The sequence below is a fragment of the Falco biarmicus genome, chromosome 11 (assembly GCF_023638135.1).
Source record: "Falco biarmicus isolate bFalBia1 chromosome 11, bFalBia1.pri, whole genome shotgun sequence".
Lineage (NCBI taxonomy): Eukaryota > Metazoa > Chordata > Aves > Falconiformes > Falconidae > Falco > Falco biarmicus.
The window spans coordinates 13,950,366-13,970,190 of NC_079298.1; the positions used below are offsets into that span (position 1 = coordinate 13,950,366).

General features: G+C 62.0%; 3 protein-coding genes across 4 annotated transcripts; 1 reads left to right on the forward strand and 2 right to left on the reverse strand.

Moving 5' to 3' along the window:
- Positions 1-506: 506 nt before the first annotated feature.
- BTBD19 (BTB domain containing 19) lies at positions 507-7,556 on the reverse strand. Its single transcript, XM_056356333.1, is given in 9 exon segments — positions 507-775; positions 905-1,030; positions 1,228-1,359; positions 1,660-1,728; positions 2,988-3,047; positions 4,548-4,601; positions 5,034-5,271; positions 7,237-7,346; positions 7,349-7,556. Coding segments are annotated over 9 exon segments (1,032 nt in total). The 5' UTR covers positions 7,457-7,556; the 3' UTR covers positions 507-640.
- A 1,748-nt stretch (positions 7,557-9,304) lies between these two features.
- Positions 9,305-9,982, forward strand: DYNLT4 (dynein light chain Tctex-type 4). The gene has a single exon (XM_056356335.1). It carries the CDS (start codon positions 9,311-9,313, stop codon positions 9,980-9,982), a length of 672 nt encoding a protein of 223 aa, XP_056212310.1. The 5' UTR covers positions 9,305-9,310.
- An 842-nt stretch (positions 9,983-10,824) lies between these two features.
- On the reverse strand, positions 10,825-18,111 carry PLK3 (polo like kinase 3). 2 transcript variants are annotated; one of them, XM_056356332.1, is made up of 15 exons: positions 17,873-18,111; positions 16,996-17,103; positions 16,793-16,909; positions 16,230-16,359; positions 16,055-16,142; positions 15,440-15,535; positions 14,547-14,742; positions 14,081-14,207; positions 13,575-13,684; positions 13,378-13,495; positions 13,186-13,269; positions 12,829-12,991; positions 12,571-12,700; positions 12,244-12,351; positions 10,825-11,854 (listed from the first exon to the last, which is right to left on the reverse strand). In XM_056356332.1, exons 1-15 carry the CDS (start codon positions 18,023-18,025, stop codon positions 11,660-11,662), a joined length of 1,923 nt encoding a protein of 640 aa, XP_056212307.1. In that variant the 5' UTR covers positions 18,026-18,111; the 3' UTR covers positions 10,825-11,659. The 2 variants fall into 2 exon arrangements, with proteins under 2 accessions (XP_056212307.1, XP_056212306.1); XM_056356331.1 differs by having other exon boundaries at positions 13,378-13,507.
- Between the last annotated feature and the right edge of the window lie 1,714 nt (positions 18,112-19,825).

Sequence of the window (19,825 nt, forward strand, 5' to 3'; positions counted from 1 at the left end):
TGTCCTGCATGTGTCACCAACCCCGGAGCCATGAGGGGCTGGGGGCTGCTGGCAGGGCTTGGGGTGAGGTTCCGGGGGTGGGTTGGGGGGGGGAGATGTCACTGGCATTGGTGCAGCGGTGCTGGGTGGGTGCAGAGATGCCAGGGTCTCCCCTTCCATTTGCCCCCCCGCGCCCAGGCCCCAGGCTCCCCATCCCATTGAGACCCCGCCTCCCCCGCTGCCACGGGGGGGGTGTCCCGGTGCCAGCGCCCCGCCCGCTGCAGCACCGCCCCGCTGCCGGGGGGGGGGCAGCACGGCGCCGGGGAAGGGCCCGCCCGGTGGGGGCGGGGGCAGCAGGGGGCGGCGGGGGGAAAGGGGGGGCTCACCCTGCGGCCCCCACCGCCCCCGGGGTCACTGCCCTCCTCACTGCCACTGGTTGTCCTCACACCCCCCGCCATGGCCCAGCTCCGACCCCCTCCCGGTCCCCCCCCCCATTTCTGGGGGTCACCTGGGCATCCTGCCCTGACCCCAACGCTGTGGCACAGCCCTTCACTGGTGCTCTCGGCCACGGCAATGTCAGCCCCGCTGCAGGGCACCCGGCCGGGGGGCACTGCCGCTGCCCAAGCCCCCTGCTCGGGCTGGGGGCACCTCGGTGCTGGCCCTACTTGGCGTGTGGGCCCAGGTGCCGGTGGTGGTCGCGGGGCCGCGTGCCACGGCGGGGCCGGCAGAGGCGCGAGGGCACCCCGCTGCCCTTCCGCAGCGCGTGGGACCGCCAGGCCGCCGCGATGCTCTCCACCTACAGGGACGGGGAGAGGGACGGGGACATCAGCGTGGCCACAGCATGGTTCCCCCCCAGACCCGGCCCTGCAGCACCCTCCAGCCCCAGAGATGAGCCACGGCACCCCGAGAGGAGGCAGCAACTCACCGGGATGAGCAGATCCCGCTGGTTGTGGCTCTCCAGTGTCACCAGCTCGCTGGGTGCCAGCAAGGGCAGGCGCAGCTCCCGCACGGGCAGGGCAGCCACCTCGGGCACCGGGCGCTCTAGGACGGCCTGCCAGCCAGCGGGATAGGCTGGTGATGCCCTGGGCACCACAGGGTGTTTGGGGGAAGCGAGACAGCCCTGGGGCTCAGGGACAGGGTGCCTGTGTTCCCTGCCTGGGCTGGTGGGAGTCCAGGCACCCCTGGGTGGGTCTGCCTGGGGGTGGCCAGCCAGAACCACCACCCCGGTCACTGCCACATTGCACTCACCGAGCTGACGTGTGCCCACTCCCGCACAGCCTGCACCAGGTCCAGTTCATCCACAGCCAAGCGGTCGCTGCGCAGCACCTGCGCCAGCACCACGTCGGACAGCTCGTGGAAACCCTGTGTTCGCACCACCTCCTGCCAGCACACCGCGGCGCTGGTACCAGGACCCCCACACCGCTCCTCCCTCCGCTCCATAGGCCATCAGACCCAGGCACCCCCCTACCCAGACCCCCATCCCCTGGCACGCCCCCAGCCAGCCTCTACCTGGCACCCAGCACTGTCTCCCCCACCACCCTTTGCTCCCTTTCCACCCCTGCCCAGCCTCCAGCCACCCCATTCGTCAGGGCTGCACTCCCCTGCCACACGCTGTGTCCCCCGCTGCTGCCCATGCCCTGGGGTACCCCATCCATGCTCCCCCATCATTCACAGCCATACCGCAGTGCAACCCTCGATGAAGGCCAGGCAGTGCTGCTGGAGGTCTGCCTGCCCGTAGGTCACTGCAGCCTGTGGGACAACACAGACACCTGCAAGGGGGTCTGGAGCAGGAAGGACCCCCTCACCAAAGCCCTACAGAGACAGGCACGCCCAGGGACCCAGGTGAACTGAGTATCCCCGTGCTTGGGTGCCACAGTGCGGGTACGGTGTGGAAGGGGCACCAAGGACCTCCTCCTTTCCTGGCATGCCCCACAGCAAAAGGTTTGGTGCCTCCACCACCCACAACCGTCACCCAGCCCCACCGTCTGCAGGAAGCATCTGATTTTCCACTGCTCCTTGATGATGTCACCCATCCCTGGGAGAGCAAGGGGCCCTGGCATCAATCTCACAAGGCCACACTGCAGGGACATGTAGCCATCCATCCCCAGCGCTCCTTGCATGGGCACAGGGTCAGCTTGAAGCCCCACCATGCTCCATAGCTGCCATCTCCCAGTGCAGCAGGAATCTGGGGTCCTCTCATCCTCACCCAGCCCTACCCAGCGATGCTCATCCCAGGGCTGGCATGGCCCATCTGGGCATCAGGAGGACACATCCCTGTCCCCTGTGGTGGCAGCCCCTGCATGCCAGGGTACTTGGTACCAGCACAGGCAGGGCAAGCATGGCCTCCCTCACATCAGGGGACTGGTGTTGATGCAAGCAGGGAGGAAGGTGAGATGTTTTCTTCGAATTTGTTTTGTTCTGGGGTTTTGGGGGTTTCTGTTTGTTTCCTCCAGGCCAGTTTTAGATCTGTTTATGCCGTGGTGGTCTGGCACCACCGCTGGCGGAAACTTCTGTGCTCTGGGGCTGACATTTTGCCGCCCCAAGAGCATTATTTCAGCCAGTGGGAGATGGAACAAACGCCCCTTCTGTGGGGAGCAGGGTCCCATCAAGCACCGTGGCAGGGCCACTGGGGCTCCCCCAAGGCTATTTTTAGGTGCCCCAACTCTTAGCAGGTTTTTTTGGTACTGGCCTCAAAACCATGAGAGCTCCCAGAAAACCAGTGCCTCCCAGTTTCATGCAGATGATGGCAAGGTCCTGGCACCGGGGAGCTTGGGCCAGCCCTGCTCAGAGCAGCATGAAGATACTTCCCTGCCAGGCTGTGGTGGCCCTTGTGTTCCTTGCAGCCTGGTACAATGTGCCCAGGAGCTGGCAGGGCAGCCGCTGGGCCAGGGGTGGGTAGGAAATCCTGCCCCGCCATCCAGCCGAGAGCAGGAGGGTCTGGCCACCTCCTGCCCCAAATCAGATGGGTTATATTTGACCCCCTGTGACACCACTGGGGTCACACTCACCTGCAGGGCCTCACAGACCTGCTCCACACTCAGCGTGTCCTTGATGAACTTGACGCAGAGCTGGAAGGTACATGGGGAGAGGATGAGTATGGTGGAAACCCACCAGCACCACAACCACCCCCAACTCTCAGCAAGTCCCGAACCCCCCAGGATATGGGACATGGGGTGGAGGCACAGCCAGCCCCCCAGTGTTTCGTGAGGCAGTGGGGTGGGCTGTGGGATGAGGGCTTGTAGCACAGCCTGTGGACAGCCTGCCAGGGCACTGATTTAGCCAGGGACTGAGCCTGATGTAGTGAAACCCCAGCCAGCCTCATAGCCCCAGGTGGGTCACTTAACCCTGACCATCGTCACCAGCTGTGCTCTGCCACAGGGGACAGCCCTGGTGCCAGCTGCAGCGAACTGGGGGTGACCCCAACTTTGCCCAGCTCTGCCTGCCAGCTGCTCTCTGCCTATGTCTGCTGGGGGACCAGCATCTCCGGCTGCAGCTCACACACGGGTGATGCAGCCAGACAGGCATGTCTGTCAGGGAGCAGGACTTCCCTCCTGCCCATCTCAGCTGCGTCCGTCTGTCCAGCGCAAAGGGGTCAGAGCCCCCGGGGAATCCAAGGGGATGTGACATGCAGGAAGGAGCCATCAGCTGGAGCAGAAGGGCCCTGAGTCATTGGCAGGAGGGACATGAGGTCACCCTGCAGCTGGGGACACAGCCAGGGCCTTCCCCGGCTGTCCCTGGTCATCCCCTTTCCCTCCCACCCCTCTACGGCTCTCCCTGCTGCAGCTCATTCCCTGAGGATGCATTTGCTGCGTGGTGGGGCGCGGCTGGAGCACCGGGTCCCCCTTTTTTGCAACACCGTTTGCATCCTTTCCCTGCCCAGCCAGCTGTTCGACAGCCCTGTGCCACATCTGGGCTTCTGCTGACCTTGTCCCCCGCAGGGTGACGGGGCAGGTCCCGCCGCCTCGGCACGCCGCTCAGCCCCTCCGCAGGGTCCCTCCCGGCGCGGTGGGAAGGGAGGGGAAGTCCGGGCGCGAGACGGCAGGTCACGCGATCCGCCGCAATTAAGGAATCATTGATGACGTGGCCTGGCCACCCTCCCCGACGCAGAGCTGCTCCAGCTCCCTGCGCCTCCTTGTCTGGCTCCCTCCCCTGCTTTGCAGTCGCTGCTGTCCTCCCAAAGCCTTCCTGCCCGAAGCGGCACCGGGCAGGGGTGCTGAGTGCTCCCCAGGACCAGGGCTTTCCCTACGGCATCATCCTGCCAGCTGACCGGAGGGCAGCGTGGGCGATGGCTGAGGGGCTTTCTGCCGTGTGGGAGACGTGAGGCCCCGTGTCCTTCCCCGGGATTCCCCAGCCCCTGTGGGGCTCCCGGCCGGTGCTGCACCCCCTCAAGGGAGATCCCACCGGAGAGACCCTCTGGGATCGAGAAGCAGGGGCTGAGCCTACACTGGACCCAGCTGATGCTCCGTGGTGCCATCCTCAGAGCCACCAGCCACGCAGGGACCATCTTGGGGTGCTCCTCAGCACGGGGGCACTTGGGGGCCACCCCCCCAGTGTAAGCAGGGCCATACCTTGCACAGGTCCTGCAGGCCATACTCCACCGACGAGGTCAGCACCTCCAGCGCCTGCAGGCAAGACAGACCTTGTGAGCATCGGTGTGCAGGGCCACAGACAGGCATGGCAACCCAGGGGCCAAGGGCATGTGTCCTCCTGCCCCTCTGGGAGCTCCCAGATGGGACATGGAGGGGGAAGGGGCTGCCCCATGGGGGCATACAAAGGTGTCCTGCTCTGGTGTCCCCATTCCCAGCACCTAGGGTGTGCACAGCCAGCTGTCCCAAGATTGGGGCAGACACATGTAAGACAAGGTGCTCTGGACTCCCCACTGTGCTGTGCTGAGACCCCACACTTGTTACACTGTTAGCCAGTCAGAAAGCATCATTCAGACCACCCCCACCACCACCTTTGGCACCCCAGGAGCTGCAAAGCACCTTGTGCACCTGCATCCCCCCCTTGTCCCTCTCACGCCCATGGTCCCCGCCAGCCCCAGCCCCACTCACAATGCAGCTGTTGAGAGTGACGCTGTTAGTGTAGAGGAACTCGATGACGGCCAGGAAGACCTCAGGCTGCACATTTCCCAGGATGAAGGGGCCCTGGGGTGGGATGTTGCTGGGGGACTCCTCACTGTCCACCGGCCCCTGGCTGAGCATCCCCTGGAAAGCCTGGCAGCGGCACGCCAGCACACAGCGGTGTGCAAACACCTTCTGCTGCTCCTGACCCACCACGAACGTTACATCGCTGTGGGGGAGAGAGGACCATGAGGGATGGGGTACCTGGGAAGCCAGGGGACAAGGTGCCCTGGGGCTGGGACAGGGCACATGGGCAGGCACTGGCTGGGTGCCTGTCCCAGCAGGGTAGTGCCCTTTAGTTTTAACTGAGGGACTTTTCCCAGCAGAGGCAGGGAGGGGTCCTTGCTGGTGGCTCCCTGCAGCCATCTGAATGCTGCAGGCAGGGTGAGCAAGACAGGTCCTCTGGAAAGCACAGACAGCCACGGATGCTGGCACAGAGCAGGGCAGAGAAAGGCCAGGGACAGGTGGAGAAAGTGGCTTTCTATTTTGGCACAACAGAGCTGGGGAAAGCTGGCTGTCACCAGACTCAGCCTCCTTGACTCACAGGAACTGACTCATAGGCTCAGGGATGTAAATCTTCCAGCATCAGCAGGGCTGGCACTGGCCCTCCCAAGGCCTGCAGGAGGGGTCAGCTTGTGCATACTGGGGCACAGGGTCCATCCTGCTGACCTGGTCCCCCATAGCCCCCCAGCATGGCTCCCCAGCGTTGTGGCCCCAGGAAAGGAAGGCAAGATTGGAGGAAAGGGAATGGGTAAAGGGGCAGGGAATCTCCAGCCTGTGCGCACCATGCAGCCATGGCCCATCCATCACTTTGTCCCCTCCTCCTCTCTTCCTCCACCCCAGCAGGGCAATGAGCAGAAGACATGCCACCCAAACTCTAGCGGTCATGAGGCTGTGAGTATATACTCACGGCCTGACCCTCACAGGGAGATGGATGTGCCCACCAGAGGGAAGAGCATCTAGAACATCCCGCACATCTGTCCAGATACACACAGCTGGGGTGTGCTGGGCAGCGTGAGCAGAGCCCAAAAGGTCCTCCATGACTGCTGCTGCAAGGGAACTGAAATAAACTGTTCCATGGCTATGGTCCACAGGACCAGAGGAGGAAGCATGGTGCAGGCTGTGAGATGTGGGATACAGTCTGCAGTTATGGGATGCAGGCTGAAGCATGGGTGTAGAATGAAGGTTGCAGGATGTGAGATGCAGAACGAAGGTTGCAGGATGCGGAATGAAGCCTGCAGGCTACAGGAGGAAGGATGCAGGATGAAGCTGATGGATGCAGAGTGCAGATCTCAGGTTGCAGGATGCAGGACAAAAGGTGTGAGATGCAAGATGTGGGCAGCAGGATATGGGCTGGGGATGACCAGGCACTGGCAGCCGCTTCCCCACTGCCTGATACTGTGGGTGGGGAGTTTTCACTGGGATTTCTCTTCTGGGTAGCCAAAAATTTCAGCAGGGATGGGGATTTCCTCAGATAGCACTGGCATTTGTGCCAGGTCTCAGCATGAAGCAGGCGAAGAGGACCACACAGCTAGCCAGCTGCCAAGCAGGAACAGGCCGTGTAGGTGGGAGGTGGCCAAGGCAGTGGCTTTCCATCTCCACTCCGCACTCCAGGGGGAGGTAACAGGAATGCCAGGTGCTGTGACAGGGCCAGCCAGGCTGCTGCCTGCCTTCCAGGGTGCGAGGAGCTTGGAGATGTCGAAGGACAGTACTGGTGAAGCTGGGGTGGGAAAGGAGCTGAGCACAGGCGGCTGCCCCTGGGCAGCACAGCAGCTGCAGTACCCCCACTCCTGGCAAGGGCAGGACCCCCAGCGCAGGGTTTAGCCTGCGACGCTGCCTTACCCTGCTGGCACCATGCACCCAGGGACCTTCCCTCCTCCGGACAGCCGGTGGCTGTCCCAGGGGGATACACACCCAGCAGCCCTGGGGGCTCCTGCTGCTGTGCAGATGTGGGGGGAGTGCTGCAAAAGCCGTGCGGGATGTCCCCACCGTGCCAGATCCCCGGGGCTCCCGCACTGCCCAGGGGCTCCAAACCCCCCCGTCAGGGCTTGGGACCGCAGGAAAACAGCACGGAGCAGGCACTGGGGGCTTCGGCATGGCTGGGGGGGGGGTGATGCCCCCCCCGGCCCCTCACCTGAACTGGGGGTTGTTGACCAGAGTGCGGAGGGCGGCGGTGAAGGCTGCCGCTTCGCCCTGCAGCTGCGCCGAGCAGAGTCCGGCCATGGGCTGCCTTGGGGAGGGCGGCAGAGGAAGGCGGCGCAGGCAGGCGGGAGGCAGGCCGGAGGCAGGCAGGAGGCAGGCCGGCCTGGGGAGGCTGCTGGGAGGAGGCTGCCGCGCTGTACGACATGGCCCATTGCTAGGGAAACCTGGCAGGCAGCATGTGGCCAGGCAGCCAGGCAGGCAGAGAGGGGGTGGCGAGCGGCAAAGCCCACCCTTGCTGCTAAGGCAGCTCCGCCTGGGTGTTTGCTGGACTGGATCGGAGTGGGGAAGCAGCCCTGGATCTTGATGTGATTAGCATCTCCCTGCCATGGCTTATGGCACAGCCCCAGCACCTCCAGCTGCCCTCCAGCTGGTGGCTTTGCTGCAGAGAAGCCCATGGATGGGGCAGATAGGGGTGAAGAGAGGTAGGTAGCTGGGATTTTGGAAAAGGCAAGACATGCACAGGTTAAATGCAGAAAGATCACTCCCACATCCACATGCACAGTCCCTGTGGAAAGCTGCCAGGCATGGCTGGGTCGCCGGCACCAGCAGTGGAGCAAACTTGAGCCCAGAGGGGAGATCTGCCTCCTGAAACAGCAAAAGCTTTCTCTCCTGCCGATGCTCCAGGCCAAAGCCCTGCAGCTATCATGTCTGCTTAGGACACAAGCAATCACAGCCAAAAAGCATAACCAGCCTCACCCAAACCCAAACCAAGAGCTGTGCCAGGGGATGCCCCATCCCCTTTCTCCCAAGTCTGACTGGCCCCAGACAACCTGCATGCAGGGATGTGGGGAGGGTGCCCACAGAGGGACCCCACCTCTGCTTGCCAGCAGTGGTGGGAGCAAGAGGGAGGAGCAGGGCCCGCAGCAAGTGCAGCACCCTGAGGGAGCGGGGTCCAGCTGCCAGCGTGCTTGGCAGCGCTAGTCAGCGTCAGGCTATAAATACCTCTGATGGGAGATAGAAACACAAAAGGCATCTCCACTTTCCTCAAATAGCTCAGCAGCCAGGCCAGACAAAGGCACATTGATGGGGTGGCTGTGGCGTACCAGCTGGGCTGGGCTCCGCCAGCAGAGAGAAACCTCGCCCGGGGTCAGGAGCCCCCAGCAGAACTGCCCTCTGGAGCAGGGCATTGTGGCAGCAGAGCAGGGCTGCACCCGGTGAGTGCTCACCCGCTCAAACTTTCCCTTAGTGCAGGGGAATAAGTACCCAAAAGATGCAGACCTCTGGGTAAAATCAAGCTGCTGGAGGTCCCAGCCCCTTGCATCCCATAGCTGGGGTGCAAAGTGGTAATCCCAGTGGTTGTTCTTCACCCCCTGCTCTTCCTTTGCACATTCAACATCAGCAAATATTGTTCAGGCTGGCAGAGCAGCCAAGGCTGGAGGACATGTGCTTGGAGCAACCATGTCCCTGTGCTGGCACAGCTGGAAACACAGACAAGGCAGGAGTAAGGGGATTGTGCTGTCCAGGGACCAGGAAACAAGGAGTTACAGAAGCCGTGCCCTGGAGCAGCCCTGGGGAGTTGCAGTGTCACATAGCAACTCTTCACACTCCAGGAACACAACAGGTTCGCTGCCACTTGTGGGAGCAAAGTGGTCCTGGGCAGTTGGAAGCACATCAGCCAGAGACAAGTCCCCTGGTTTTACCCTGGCAGGGCAGGTGTAAGTATGGAACCAGATGCAGGCAGGAGGGCTGGGGGGGGGGGGGGGGGCTGGAGAGGGAGGAGCCACTCACAGAAAGGCTGGGGATGGTAGAGCAGAGGGCTGGATGGACCACGCTTAGCTGTGCCAGATCAGTTCCAGCTGGCTGAGGCTGCTGGGCAAGGGAAGGCAGCTGCCATGGTCTCCCCAGCCCCTCTGCATCCAGCCCTGCAGGGACCTGTGTGCCAGGACACATGGGATTTACAGGGGTCAGGGAGAAGCAATGCAGAAAGGTGGTGGAATAGAGAAGCTGGGGGAAAACCCACCTTCCCCTGACAACTCTGAGCCATGTCTCCTTTCCAGGCCACCCGTATGGCTGAGCAGCCAGCCCCAGAGGCAGGCCTGCCAGCCCAGGTGACTGCTGTAGACAGAACTGAAGCCCCTCTGCTCCGGGCCACCCGCCGTAGCTCCCAGCCCCCAGCCCGGGGCACCGAGGAAGGCAAACCACAGCTCCTGCCCTCCCGCTGCAGCTCCATCCTCAACATGCTCCCAGCACCATTGGCCAGCCGCCGCAGCTCACTTGGGGCTGCCCCGGGGGGTAGGCGCCCCTCCATCGGGCCCTGGATGCTCCTCAGCCGTGTGAGCTTCTCTGGGCTCCCTCTTTTCCAGCCCATCCTCAAAACCCAACTCGAAAACACTTACAGGATGCAGCCAGATGAAGGCTGCAAGTTCAATGCAGGGCGGGTGCAGCAGGTGCTGGAGTGTGCCCTGGCCAGTGCCCTGGGGACCATGGTCTATAGCCCCCAGGGCAGTGCCTTGCTAGCCCAAAGCCTGGCCGAGCTGCTGCAGAGCCAGGTGAAGGAGGTGGTGCCACCCCGCTACAAGCTGGTCTGCCATGTGCTGCTGGGCCAGCGGGGCCAGCAGAGCCTGTTGGTGGCCAGCCGGGCACTGTGGGACCCCGAGAATGACAACTTTGCCTCTACCACCTTCTCCAATGCCTCGCTCTTTGCTGTGGCCATAGTGCATGGGGTCTACTTTGAATAGTGCCTGCCTCTCCCTCCACCCAGCCTTGCAGAGCTGCAGGGGGAAAGCAGCTGAAATAAACAGATATTCTCCAGCTGTGGCTCATACCTGAAGTCTTTGGCCATGGCGTGCGCAGGGGGCAAGGTATGGATGCACCTCAGTGCCCTGATGCTCACTACAGCCCCCAGCCTGGACTCACACCCACACTATACCTACTACCATAGACTGCAGAAAGACCCAAGCTGCAGCAGATACAACCCAAAAGGCTGCACTGCTCTGGAACAGGCAGCTGCCCAAGGCTGTGCCACAGGGAACAGCCCAGGCTGCTTCCCACAGCACAAGCTGCTCCTAGGCAGATTGATTACACCAGTGCTGGGGAGGGAGGTGACAGACCACCTTCAAAGCAAGCTCATGGAGCAGATTCAGTCCCTCCTCTTTCCTGGCTTCATTCCCAGCTCATATCCCATCACACCAGGTGTCAGTGCAAGGACCCAGGCAACACACAGCCCAGGGGCCACAGCTCCTGCCTTCTGCAGCTCAGCAAAAGCATCAGAGCTACTGGGTTTGGTCCAAGCACAGAAAGGGAATGATGGTTTGGCAGCAGCAAGGAGAAGCTGAGGCAGCTCCAAGGTTCCACAGGCATCAGCAAGAACTAACTCCACCCCTCCTGCCAGCCCCAGGAAGGGCAGTGAAGGTACTCCATGGGCTCCTCACACCCATCCTGCCTCCCTGACCCCCGTGCCCCAGCCACAGCCAGTGCCAAGAGGGGGGTCTTGCCTGACAGGCAGAAGCAGCCCTGGAGTAAGGATTAAGATAATGACAAAGCCCTTGTGCAGCCCCAGGTCCAAGCAAGGCAGATGCAGTTTGACCTTACACAAGTTTTTATTAAGGTGAGTCAGGGACAGGGGAGCTGCACATAGACAGATCAACAGGAAAATAAATAATTCCATATAAATAAGACGCATAAATAGCCCCCCATGGCAGAGACTGCCTTGAAACAAGAAACCTCCCCAGGTCCCAGCAAGGGCTTCTCCAGGCAAGCCCTCTAATCCTATCCCCCCCACCCTTTATCAAACCTCAGGTTGTACCAGACAATTCACAAAACAGGGCATGGCTGGGCCCAGCACAGCCCCCTCCTTAGTGTAGCAGTTGTGGAGTAGTACACACCAGCCCCACGCAGCCCCTGGCAGGGCAGGCAGTGCCCTTCACCCCTGTCCACCTCTGGGAAGAGGTTTTCCCTATCCCACAGCAGCTGAGCCTTCATGTCAAGGCTGTGCTGGTCCTCTCCATGTCATGCAGAGGGTCTGTGCAACTGGTGCATCACCCTGGGCAAGGCAGCCCAAGCCCTCACTGCAGGCAGCTGCCAGCCAGGGCACAAACAAGGCACAGCCAGTCCCAAAGCTGGCTGCAGGCCACTCACCCACCCCACCCCCCCGTGCCACCCCAGTCCACTCTGAGACCAGCACAGCCACAGCAGGAGCTGCCAGCAGGAAGGCAGCAATCTCCCAGAGCCAGGAAGCAGCGAGGATGACCAGACCTGCTGCTGTAACTACATCCACATGTCTTAGTCCAGAATCCAGCTAAGCACCAGGATACAGGGTGCCCAGGTGGGCAGCAAGCACCACAACATACCTCCCATCCAGTAGGAGGGCAGGGGGAGACCTCTACATCCAGAGAGGGTCCCCCCAAGGTCCCATGCTAGGCCTCAGCCTGTTCTTGGAGGAGCTTGAGGATGTATTCGAGGCGGTAGTGGAGCTCAGGAGAGCAGCCCAGCTCCTGGATGCTGCACAACTTGTAGGTGTAGGAGTTGCGCTCACGGTTGATGTAGGTGACAAGGCAGGACTGGTCAGGTTTGCTAATGATCACCTTGGTGTGGTCATTGTAGAAGTTCACCTAGGAGACCGGTTGGGCTTTGTTTAACCCATGCTTCATGCAGCATGTTGGGAGCCAGGATGGAGCCATGCTTCCTGCCTCAACCCTTCCTGCCTCGACCCGTTCCTCCTCCCCGACCTGCCCAGGGGTATCCCTGCTCCATGCCCCACAGCAGCAATGCACTAGCCCCAGCAATGGGGCAGACTGAAGCAGCCAACTGAAGTGTCATGTCCCCCATGGGCTGGACAAGCTGTGACCCAGCTCCAGGTACTGGAGCAGCACTCACAGCCGTTTTCATAGCTGGGCCCTGCGTTTGGGCTGTGGCAGACAAGATCTAACACAAGCCAGGAGTCCCCATCTAGCCTCTTCCCCACGGGGGTCTGGGCATCTCCGCTGTGCCCAACACGTACCTGAAGGGTGCCGCTGCTGAAGAGCATGAGCAAGGCTTGCTCAGTCTTCACCCACTGCAGAAGTAGGGCAGGCTGCCCAAGGTCATCTATGCTGGGCAAGTCACCTCCCTTGGAGAGAAGGGTCTGTGTAAGCCACTGGTCCCATACATGGGAGCTCTGCCACCAGCATACACACAGCCAAACCTGGACACACCCCCAGATGGGTCCCCACTCCCAGGACAACTCTGGGTGTCCACCTGGCCGTAGCCTGTGAGCAGGCAGTCCTGCAACATCATGCAGTGTGGTCAAGCCATGACCCAACGCCCAGCCCAGGATCCCAGCACCCACCTCCATGAGATGCTGCTCCATGTAGGATGCAAAATAGCACAAGACACTCATCTGTCCCTGCAGCTGCTCAGGGATGGCAGCCACAGAGAAAACAAGGTGTTTGTTGTTGGTCGGGTTGTAATGCACAGTCCTGGGAGGGAGCAGACCATGAGTTTTGGGGCCAACCAGCACCAAACCCCACCCCTGGCACAGCCTCCCCTTGCCCCTTCCCACCAGAGGGGCTTCCCCAGAGACAGCAGCTCCTTCCCCACCACTTACCTGAGGTTGGGGGAAAGGGTCATGTGCGTGCCGTTGTTGAAGAGGACCCCAATGCTGCGGTTGGAGAGCTGGTAGCCAAAGCCATATTTGTTGGAGTAATCCACCCACTTGCTCACCCAGACAAAATGCTCATGGCGGGCCAGGGAAGCTGGGTTTTTCTCCGCTGGTGGGGAGGAGGGGGTGAGCAGAGCAGGCAGTCAGCCCTCTGCCCACCTCACGCCCCAGGGGGGAGTAGACCCTCCTACAGCATCCTTTGGCAGCATTTAAGGTACCCCAAATAGCAGCCACACCTTCATTTCATGGTGAAGGGGATGCACAGCACCCTTGTCCCATCCCAAAGCAATCCAACCAGTTTACCTGGGGGCATGGAAGAGAGGCAGGTCCGCAGGAGCCGAACCGCTGACTCTATGATGGTAGAGGCAGTGATGCAGTCTTCAAAGGCTGTGGAGAGAAGATGACAGGCTGAGTCAGGCAGCCGCACTATCAGCCAGGGCAGGACAGGAAGCTCGGGGTAGGCTGGGGTGGCCTGGGCAGGTGGGTATTGCTCACCCTCACAGCTGCTGGCCATCGTCCCCCGGAGGGAAGGGGATGCAGACTTGCGAGAGGTCTCCTCTATCACTGTCTCCACAGGACTAGAGCTGGCACTGCGGCACGATAGGGGGGTGACCTGTGGAGGGACCTGGCGTTATCACCATCCAGCCTGCTCCCCCAGAGAGGGGTGTGCACAGGCTCAGGAATGTTCTCACCTCATTCCCTTCCACTGTTTTATAGCTCATCTGCCGGTAGATAGAGGTCTTCATCAGCCCAGTGACCAGCCTGGAGATATCATCCTTGTCCTCCAAAGAGCCCTTCTTGGCTGAGAAGGGAGCAAGCAATAAGCACACTGCTAAGCACAGGGGATGAGGACATCTGGGCCACTGCTCCCAGTAGCTCAGCTCTCCCTCATCTGCTCCCATGCCTACAGCGGTGAGGACTGTGTCAGGCAGCTGCCTCCCACTTTCACTTCCCAGTTCTCATGCAGCACAAGGGTTTCCAGGAGGAACTGTCCCCATGTGTGGCAGCACAGCATCCGCTCTCCAGGCACACACCCATGTCAGGCCACCATCATCAGAAGGGCAGGGGCAAGCCCAACTTTTACTGGCCCCAGGCAGGGGGTGCATGGAGACCCATCAGGACCATCTCTCCAGGAGGAGCCCACTCCTCACTAGAGGAAGGGTCACACAGACACTCCTGGGCAAGTGTATGGACTCACCCTTGGATGACTTCTTCCCAAAAAGTGTCTTGGTGACTTTAGCAAACAGACTCTTTGCTGGGTTGGGGGGACTCAGCTCTGGAGCCATCACACAGCTGCTGGGAGGGAGCTTCTCAGGCGTGTAGCCCTGCAGAGAGGTCAAGGCAGAGGTTTGGTTTCCATAGCCCACATGCTCCAGGCAGAGCAGCTGCCCTGGGCTGACCACAGTCATTCAGAGCCTTCCTGACAGCCAGCTTGCATTTCCATCATGCCTTGACCCCACAACTAGCATCAGTACATGAAACAGCCTATGCCATAGGGACAAGGTGGCAGGAGCACACTAGGTCCCTCAGTTCCCCTGGCTGGCATTTGGACAGGACAGCAGCTGCTTCCTTTGAAGGACTGAGATTTGGGCTCAAAGGACAGCACCCTGCACTGCCCCAAATGCCTCATCCCACCTGGAGAAGGGTCAGGGCCACCCATTCACCTTGAAGAACTCATGGTCCAAGATCTCCTCAAGCGTGAGGCGGTCCTGGGGGTTGCGTCTGAGGATGCCAGCAATGAGGTGCTTGGCAGGCAGGGAGAGGAAGACAGGGAGGGTGTATTCCACCTGCTTGATACACCTGTAGGTCTCCTTGAGGTCAGAGGTCTCAAAGGGAGGGTTCCCACACAGCAGGGTGTACCTGGGAGGGGACACATGTGCCACTGTCACATCCCCACCAAGCTTGTGACTCAGCAGCACTTACAGCTAGGAAATTACTAGCACTAGGCTGGCCACACCTGGCTGGGAGCACCACTTCCAGCCGGGGTGGCCATGCTCACATCCGGCCACGCTTCCTCCTAGCGACTGTTTAGAGCAACAGGCAAGGAGCCCTGGGGAAGGAAACAAGGCTGGCAGGCAAAGACTACCCCCTGCCACCACCGCTCCCATCCCTGGGCAGCTGCTGAGGCGGGGAGCAGCGCAGGAAGCTTGTGGGCAGCGCCCAGCCGAGGGGCTGGATGTGCCGAAGCAGCACAGCAATCACTCCCCAAACAGAGCCGCAGCCGCCACCAGCCACCAAGATTTTCCGTTGTTTATCAGGTTCACAGGGCAGTCAAGCCTGCTCTGACCCAGAGTCAAGCACGGCACAAGAACACCTGCCCTCTGCAGCTCTGGCTCGCGCAGCCCCCCGGCAGCCCCCGCTCCGCAGAGGGGCTGGGCAGGATCCAGCCGCTCGCTCCCCTCCCCGTGCCTTTCAGCAGCCACCGCAAAGGCACGAGGCAAAGCACAAGAGGACTTGCAAGAGGACTTCCTCATTGGGGTGGCTCCGCAGCCCAGCCCCCCACCCCAACACAGGCAGGGCTGCCCAGCCCCCCGCCCCCCCAGAAGCACAGACTTACATGACACAGCCCAGAGACCACACATCTGACTCGGGCCCGTGGCCCTGCCTCAGCAGCACTTCTGGGGCCAGGTAGTTGGGGGTCCCACATATCGTCCTGTGGGGCAGAGCACCACGTTAGCACACACTCTGCATCCCCTCACAGCCTCTCCCCTGTCAAGCCCTGGGATTTAGCTTGCCGCCTGTCCCCTCCTGCTCCATTTTGCTCTTTGTGGCTCAAAGCCCTCCCCCCATCTCAGAGCCCCATACAGACTCTCCAGCTCCCAGGGGTCAGGAGCAGCAGCTGCTCCTGGGGAGCCGGTGGGAAGTGCTTGTCCTAGAGCTGGGGAGGAACAGAGCCTTTGTGTCCCAGCCCCACGCAGCCGGCAGGGCAGCCAGGCAGGCACAATAGCGATAGTCAGCACATTGTTCTCCCCGACGGCTGCAAGCTTACTCCAGGAGAGGCCACAAAGCCCCTCCAGCCCCCTTGCCTTGCCTGCAGCTGGGACAGGAATTGCTCCCCCACCCCAGGAAGGGGCCCTAATGTTTCCTCTCCCCAGGCCAGGAGGGACCAGTCACCCCTCCACCCTCCCAGGAAGCTTCAGGAGGAAGAGTAAGAGTGAAACCTCAAACTTACTTTTTCTTCTGGTCAGAGGTATGCTGGAAAGCAGCTAGCCCAAAGTCCCCCACTTTCAGCTCCATGTTTTCATTAATGAAAAAGTTGCCTGCAAGTCAAGGTCAACACATCACCACAAGTCCCTCTGGGGCAGCCTGTTCCCCACACTGTGCCCTGCCTCAACCACAGCACTCACCAAGCTTGAGGTCTCTGTGCAGGATGCCCTTGAGGTGAAGGTATCTCAAGCCTGAGATGATCTGTTTGAGGTAATAGCGCACTTCAGGCTCCAGAAGAGTATGGCGGGCCTTCCAGATGTGGGCCAGGGACTGCAGAGGGAGACAAGGCAGCTTGATGATAGCAGGCAGGGAGAACAGGCGGCCCTGCTGACTAGGCATAGGGCAGGCAGGGTCAAAGCCAGTTTTTCCAGAAGTTGCACATCCACAAACAATCCTCCTTCCACAGCCATGACCTCAGACTCCCCACACAAGGTTGAGGTTGCTCAGCAGAGCCAGGGGAACAACTGGATTTATGGTGGCCCCACCAGGAGCTACAGGCTTGCAACAAGAACAGGCAGCCAGCAGTGTCCCCAGCACCATGCAAAACCACATGGCTTATGGCTGAGCTCAGGGGGTGCGACAGAGCTGGCAGCAAGGCAACCCAGGAGAAAGAATGCTAACAAAGCAGCTCAGGTAAAACTGCTTCAACCAGCTATGGCTCTGCTAGGAGATCCTTTGACAAGGAGGCCACACCAGTGCTCACCTTCCTACTGCAGTGCTCCAGGAAGATGTAGATGCTCTCTGCATCCTCAAAGTAGTGGGAGAACTTGACAATGTGCTTGTGGTGCAAGTCCCGGTGCAGCTCGATCTCATTAGCTATCTGAAAGGGAGCAGTAGTACCGAGTGAGTACAGGGCACCCACTGCACCCCACCAGCCCAGCAGCCCACCAGCCCCATGGCACCCACCTTCTCCCGCTGGTGGGGTTTAGCCACCCGGCTGTGAGGAATGACCTTCACAGCATAGGTTTTGTTGCTGGAGAGGTCTGTCATTTCGTAGCATCGGGCAAACCCACCCTGCGAGGGAAGAGGTGGTTATGGATGGGTAACAGACTGCTCCTCGCCCCTGCCTGCTCACAAGCCTCCTCCGTTCCCTTGCAGCGCAGCCCTGCGAGCATCACACGCTCCTTCCTGCTGCATCGCCCACTAAGATCTGAACTGTGATGCTCTCAACCAGAGATTTTCTTCACCCAGTTTCTGTAAAACCTTCAGGGCGTTTTTCCTCCCGTCACGGCCGGATTCTGCATCTTTCCACATGACAGATCGACCTGGAAAGTCCTGCGCAGGGCGGGAGCCCGGGGACCGGAGGCCACCGAAAGGCAGCCCCATGGAGACAGGTTTTTCCTGCCGTGATGTCAGCCTCCCATCTGCACACTCAGCCGCCGAGCGCGCCCGGGCCGGGCTGGGAACCGGCACCCGCCTCCCACACACGCCGCCGGCAACGGGAGGAAGGGCACCCCTGGGAACCGGGGCACCCGCCGGCCCACGCACACCCCGCGGGGCGCCCCGAAACCGATGTGGCCCCGATAGCCGGCGCGGCACGCGGCCAGCCCGGTGATTCACGGCTCCCAGCGCTGCCGCGGGCCCGCCGGGAGAGGCGGGGAGGGCGGGGGCGGCCGGTAGCAGCCGAGGGGCCGCATTCAGCCCCGGGCCGCCCCAGGGGGTGGTCGAGCCGGCGCACAGCCCCCGCCCCTCCCCGCACCGGCTCCCAGCCCCACTCCGCCCGGCACAGCCCCGGCCGGTGCCCCCCGCGGCGGCTCGCGCCCCCAGCCCCGTCCCCCGGTACCTTTCCCAGCAGGCGGCCCTTGCTGTAGGAGCGGCCGGAGATCGGGTCGGTGACGATGCGGGTGGTCCCGGCCGCGCGGTGCGGGGGCGCCGGGGCGGGCTGCGCGGGGAGGCAGGCGGCGGGGAAGGGTGGGAAGAGCCCGGTAGGCTCCATGGCGGGCGCGGAAGACGGCGGCTCGCGGGGCTGCTCGGGCGGGTCGGGCCCCGCGCACGTGGCCCCGCCGGCGCGCGCTGCCGTCCCGGGAATCCCGCCGGCTTTATCAATGGGCGCGCTGACGTCACCCGAGGGGCCACGCCCCCGGGCGGCCCCGCGCCGTCCTTAAAGCGACCGCCGCACGGCGGTAGGGGGGTGTTGTGCACCCACTCGTGCGCCTTTGCTGTGGTGTCTCGGGGGGAGCCTAGCCACGGTCCTGCTGCTTCCCACGGCACGGGCCCCCCATGTATCCACAGCCCCTTCCCGGCACAGGGGCTCCCCAAAAGCTGCATGCCCCCCTCGACACAGAGACCCTCCAGACAGGCAGCCCCTCCCTTGACACAGGGACATCCCCCGGAACAGGCAGCCCCCCCTTGATGCAATAGCCCCCCCCCCCCAGACAGGCAGCCCCCCCTTGATGCGATAGCCCCCCCCCCAGACAGGCAGCCCCCCCCTTGATGCGATAGCCCCCCCCCCCAGACAGGCAGCCCCCCCCTTGATGCGATAGCCACCCCCCCCCAGACAGGCAGCCCCCCCCCCTTGATGCGATAGCCCCCCCCCCAGACAGGCAGCCCCCCCCTTGACACAGAGACACCCCCCCCTGACATGCCAAGGCCCCACAGACTCACAGAGACCCCTGATCAGCTCGCGCCCCTCCCTCCCAGGACACACAGAGCTCCTTCCCCATACACTCTGTGAACACCCCACATATGCCCACTCGCAGGGCACCTTTCCTCGCAGATGTAACCAGCTTGTGTCACATGACCCCTGGGGACTGGGGACCCCACACCTACACCCCACGGAAAGGCCATGGCCAGGGTGGGATTTCAAATCCCGCATGTTCACTGTGGGCCCTGGCCCACCACCCACAAATCTGGATGCAGGCAGACACCCCCCCCTCCCGAGCCTTTCACATGTGCCAGAGGGAGGGGGGTGACAGCCCACCCACCCTGGGCGGGGGTGGGCACACAGGGGACAGTGGAAGATGCAGGTGAGCTCCCTGGCTGGGCTGTCCCCTGGGTAGGTGCCCCTCGGCCATGCTTTGTCCCAGCTCCAGCCCAGCTCTGTGCCCCAGCGGCCCTCAAAGAGCCCTGGAAGGTCAGCCCTCCGCAGCAGCCCACGGTGGCCAGTCCAGAACTGGGGACCTGTAGGACTGTCCCACTGGGGACCTCCATCCTTGCCCCTTGGCTCCTGGGCTTCCTGGGGTCCCTGGTGTTGCGGGGTGCGCCTGGCTGCCACGTGCGGGCAGTGTGCCATAGCGGTGCTGCTCTCTAATGGCCATGAGGAGGACATGTCTCTGTCACCCAAAACAGGTCATAGAAGGATGCGGATGCGGGGCACCGCTCCCTCCCCACATCCACGGGAGCTGGCAGGGGCCACAGACCCACGGCCCCCCCAAGCCTGGAGCAGCAGCACTGCTTGAAAGCAGCTCCCACTGCCCTTCCCCTGCTCGTGTTGCACACAGGGTGGCTGCGTGCGTGTCCTTTGCTCTGTGCCTCCATGTCCCATCCCCGCAGCTCAGGGCTCTCATCACCAATGCTTAATGTACTCCTGAACATGATGAGCGTTTTACATGAGCACCCCTGGCCGGACAGCCCCGCTCACCACAGCACCTCCCCTTTCATCCCAGGGCAGCAGAGAGGAATTAGCCCCTATTTTTTGCTGGAGCACAGCTGAGCAAACCTGCCTGAAGAGAGACAGGAAACAGCCGAGATCTGTGCTTTTTTCCCCAAGTTTCCAGCTTTTTCAGGGGAAGTGCGT

Coding starts and splice junctions, on each gene's coding strand:
- PLK3 (XM_056356331.1), bottom strand. CDS start 18,025: ATGGAGCCTACCGGGCTCTTCCCACCCTTCCCCGCCGCCTGCCTCCCC. Junction 13,685..14,080: donor TGGGAAGAAGTCATCCAAGG/GTGAGTCCATAC, acceptor CTCCCTTCTCAG/CCAAGAAGGGCTCTTTGGAG. Junction 12,701..12,828: donor ACCCTTTCCCCCAACCTCAG/GTAAGTGGTGGG, acceptor GCTCCCTCCCAG/GACTGTGCATTACAACCCGA.
- DYNLT4 (XM_056356335.1), top strand. CDS start 9,311: ATGGCTGAGCAGCCAGCCCCAGAGGCAGGCCTGCCAGCCCAGGTGACT.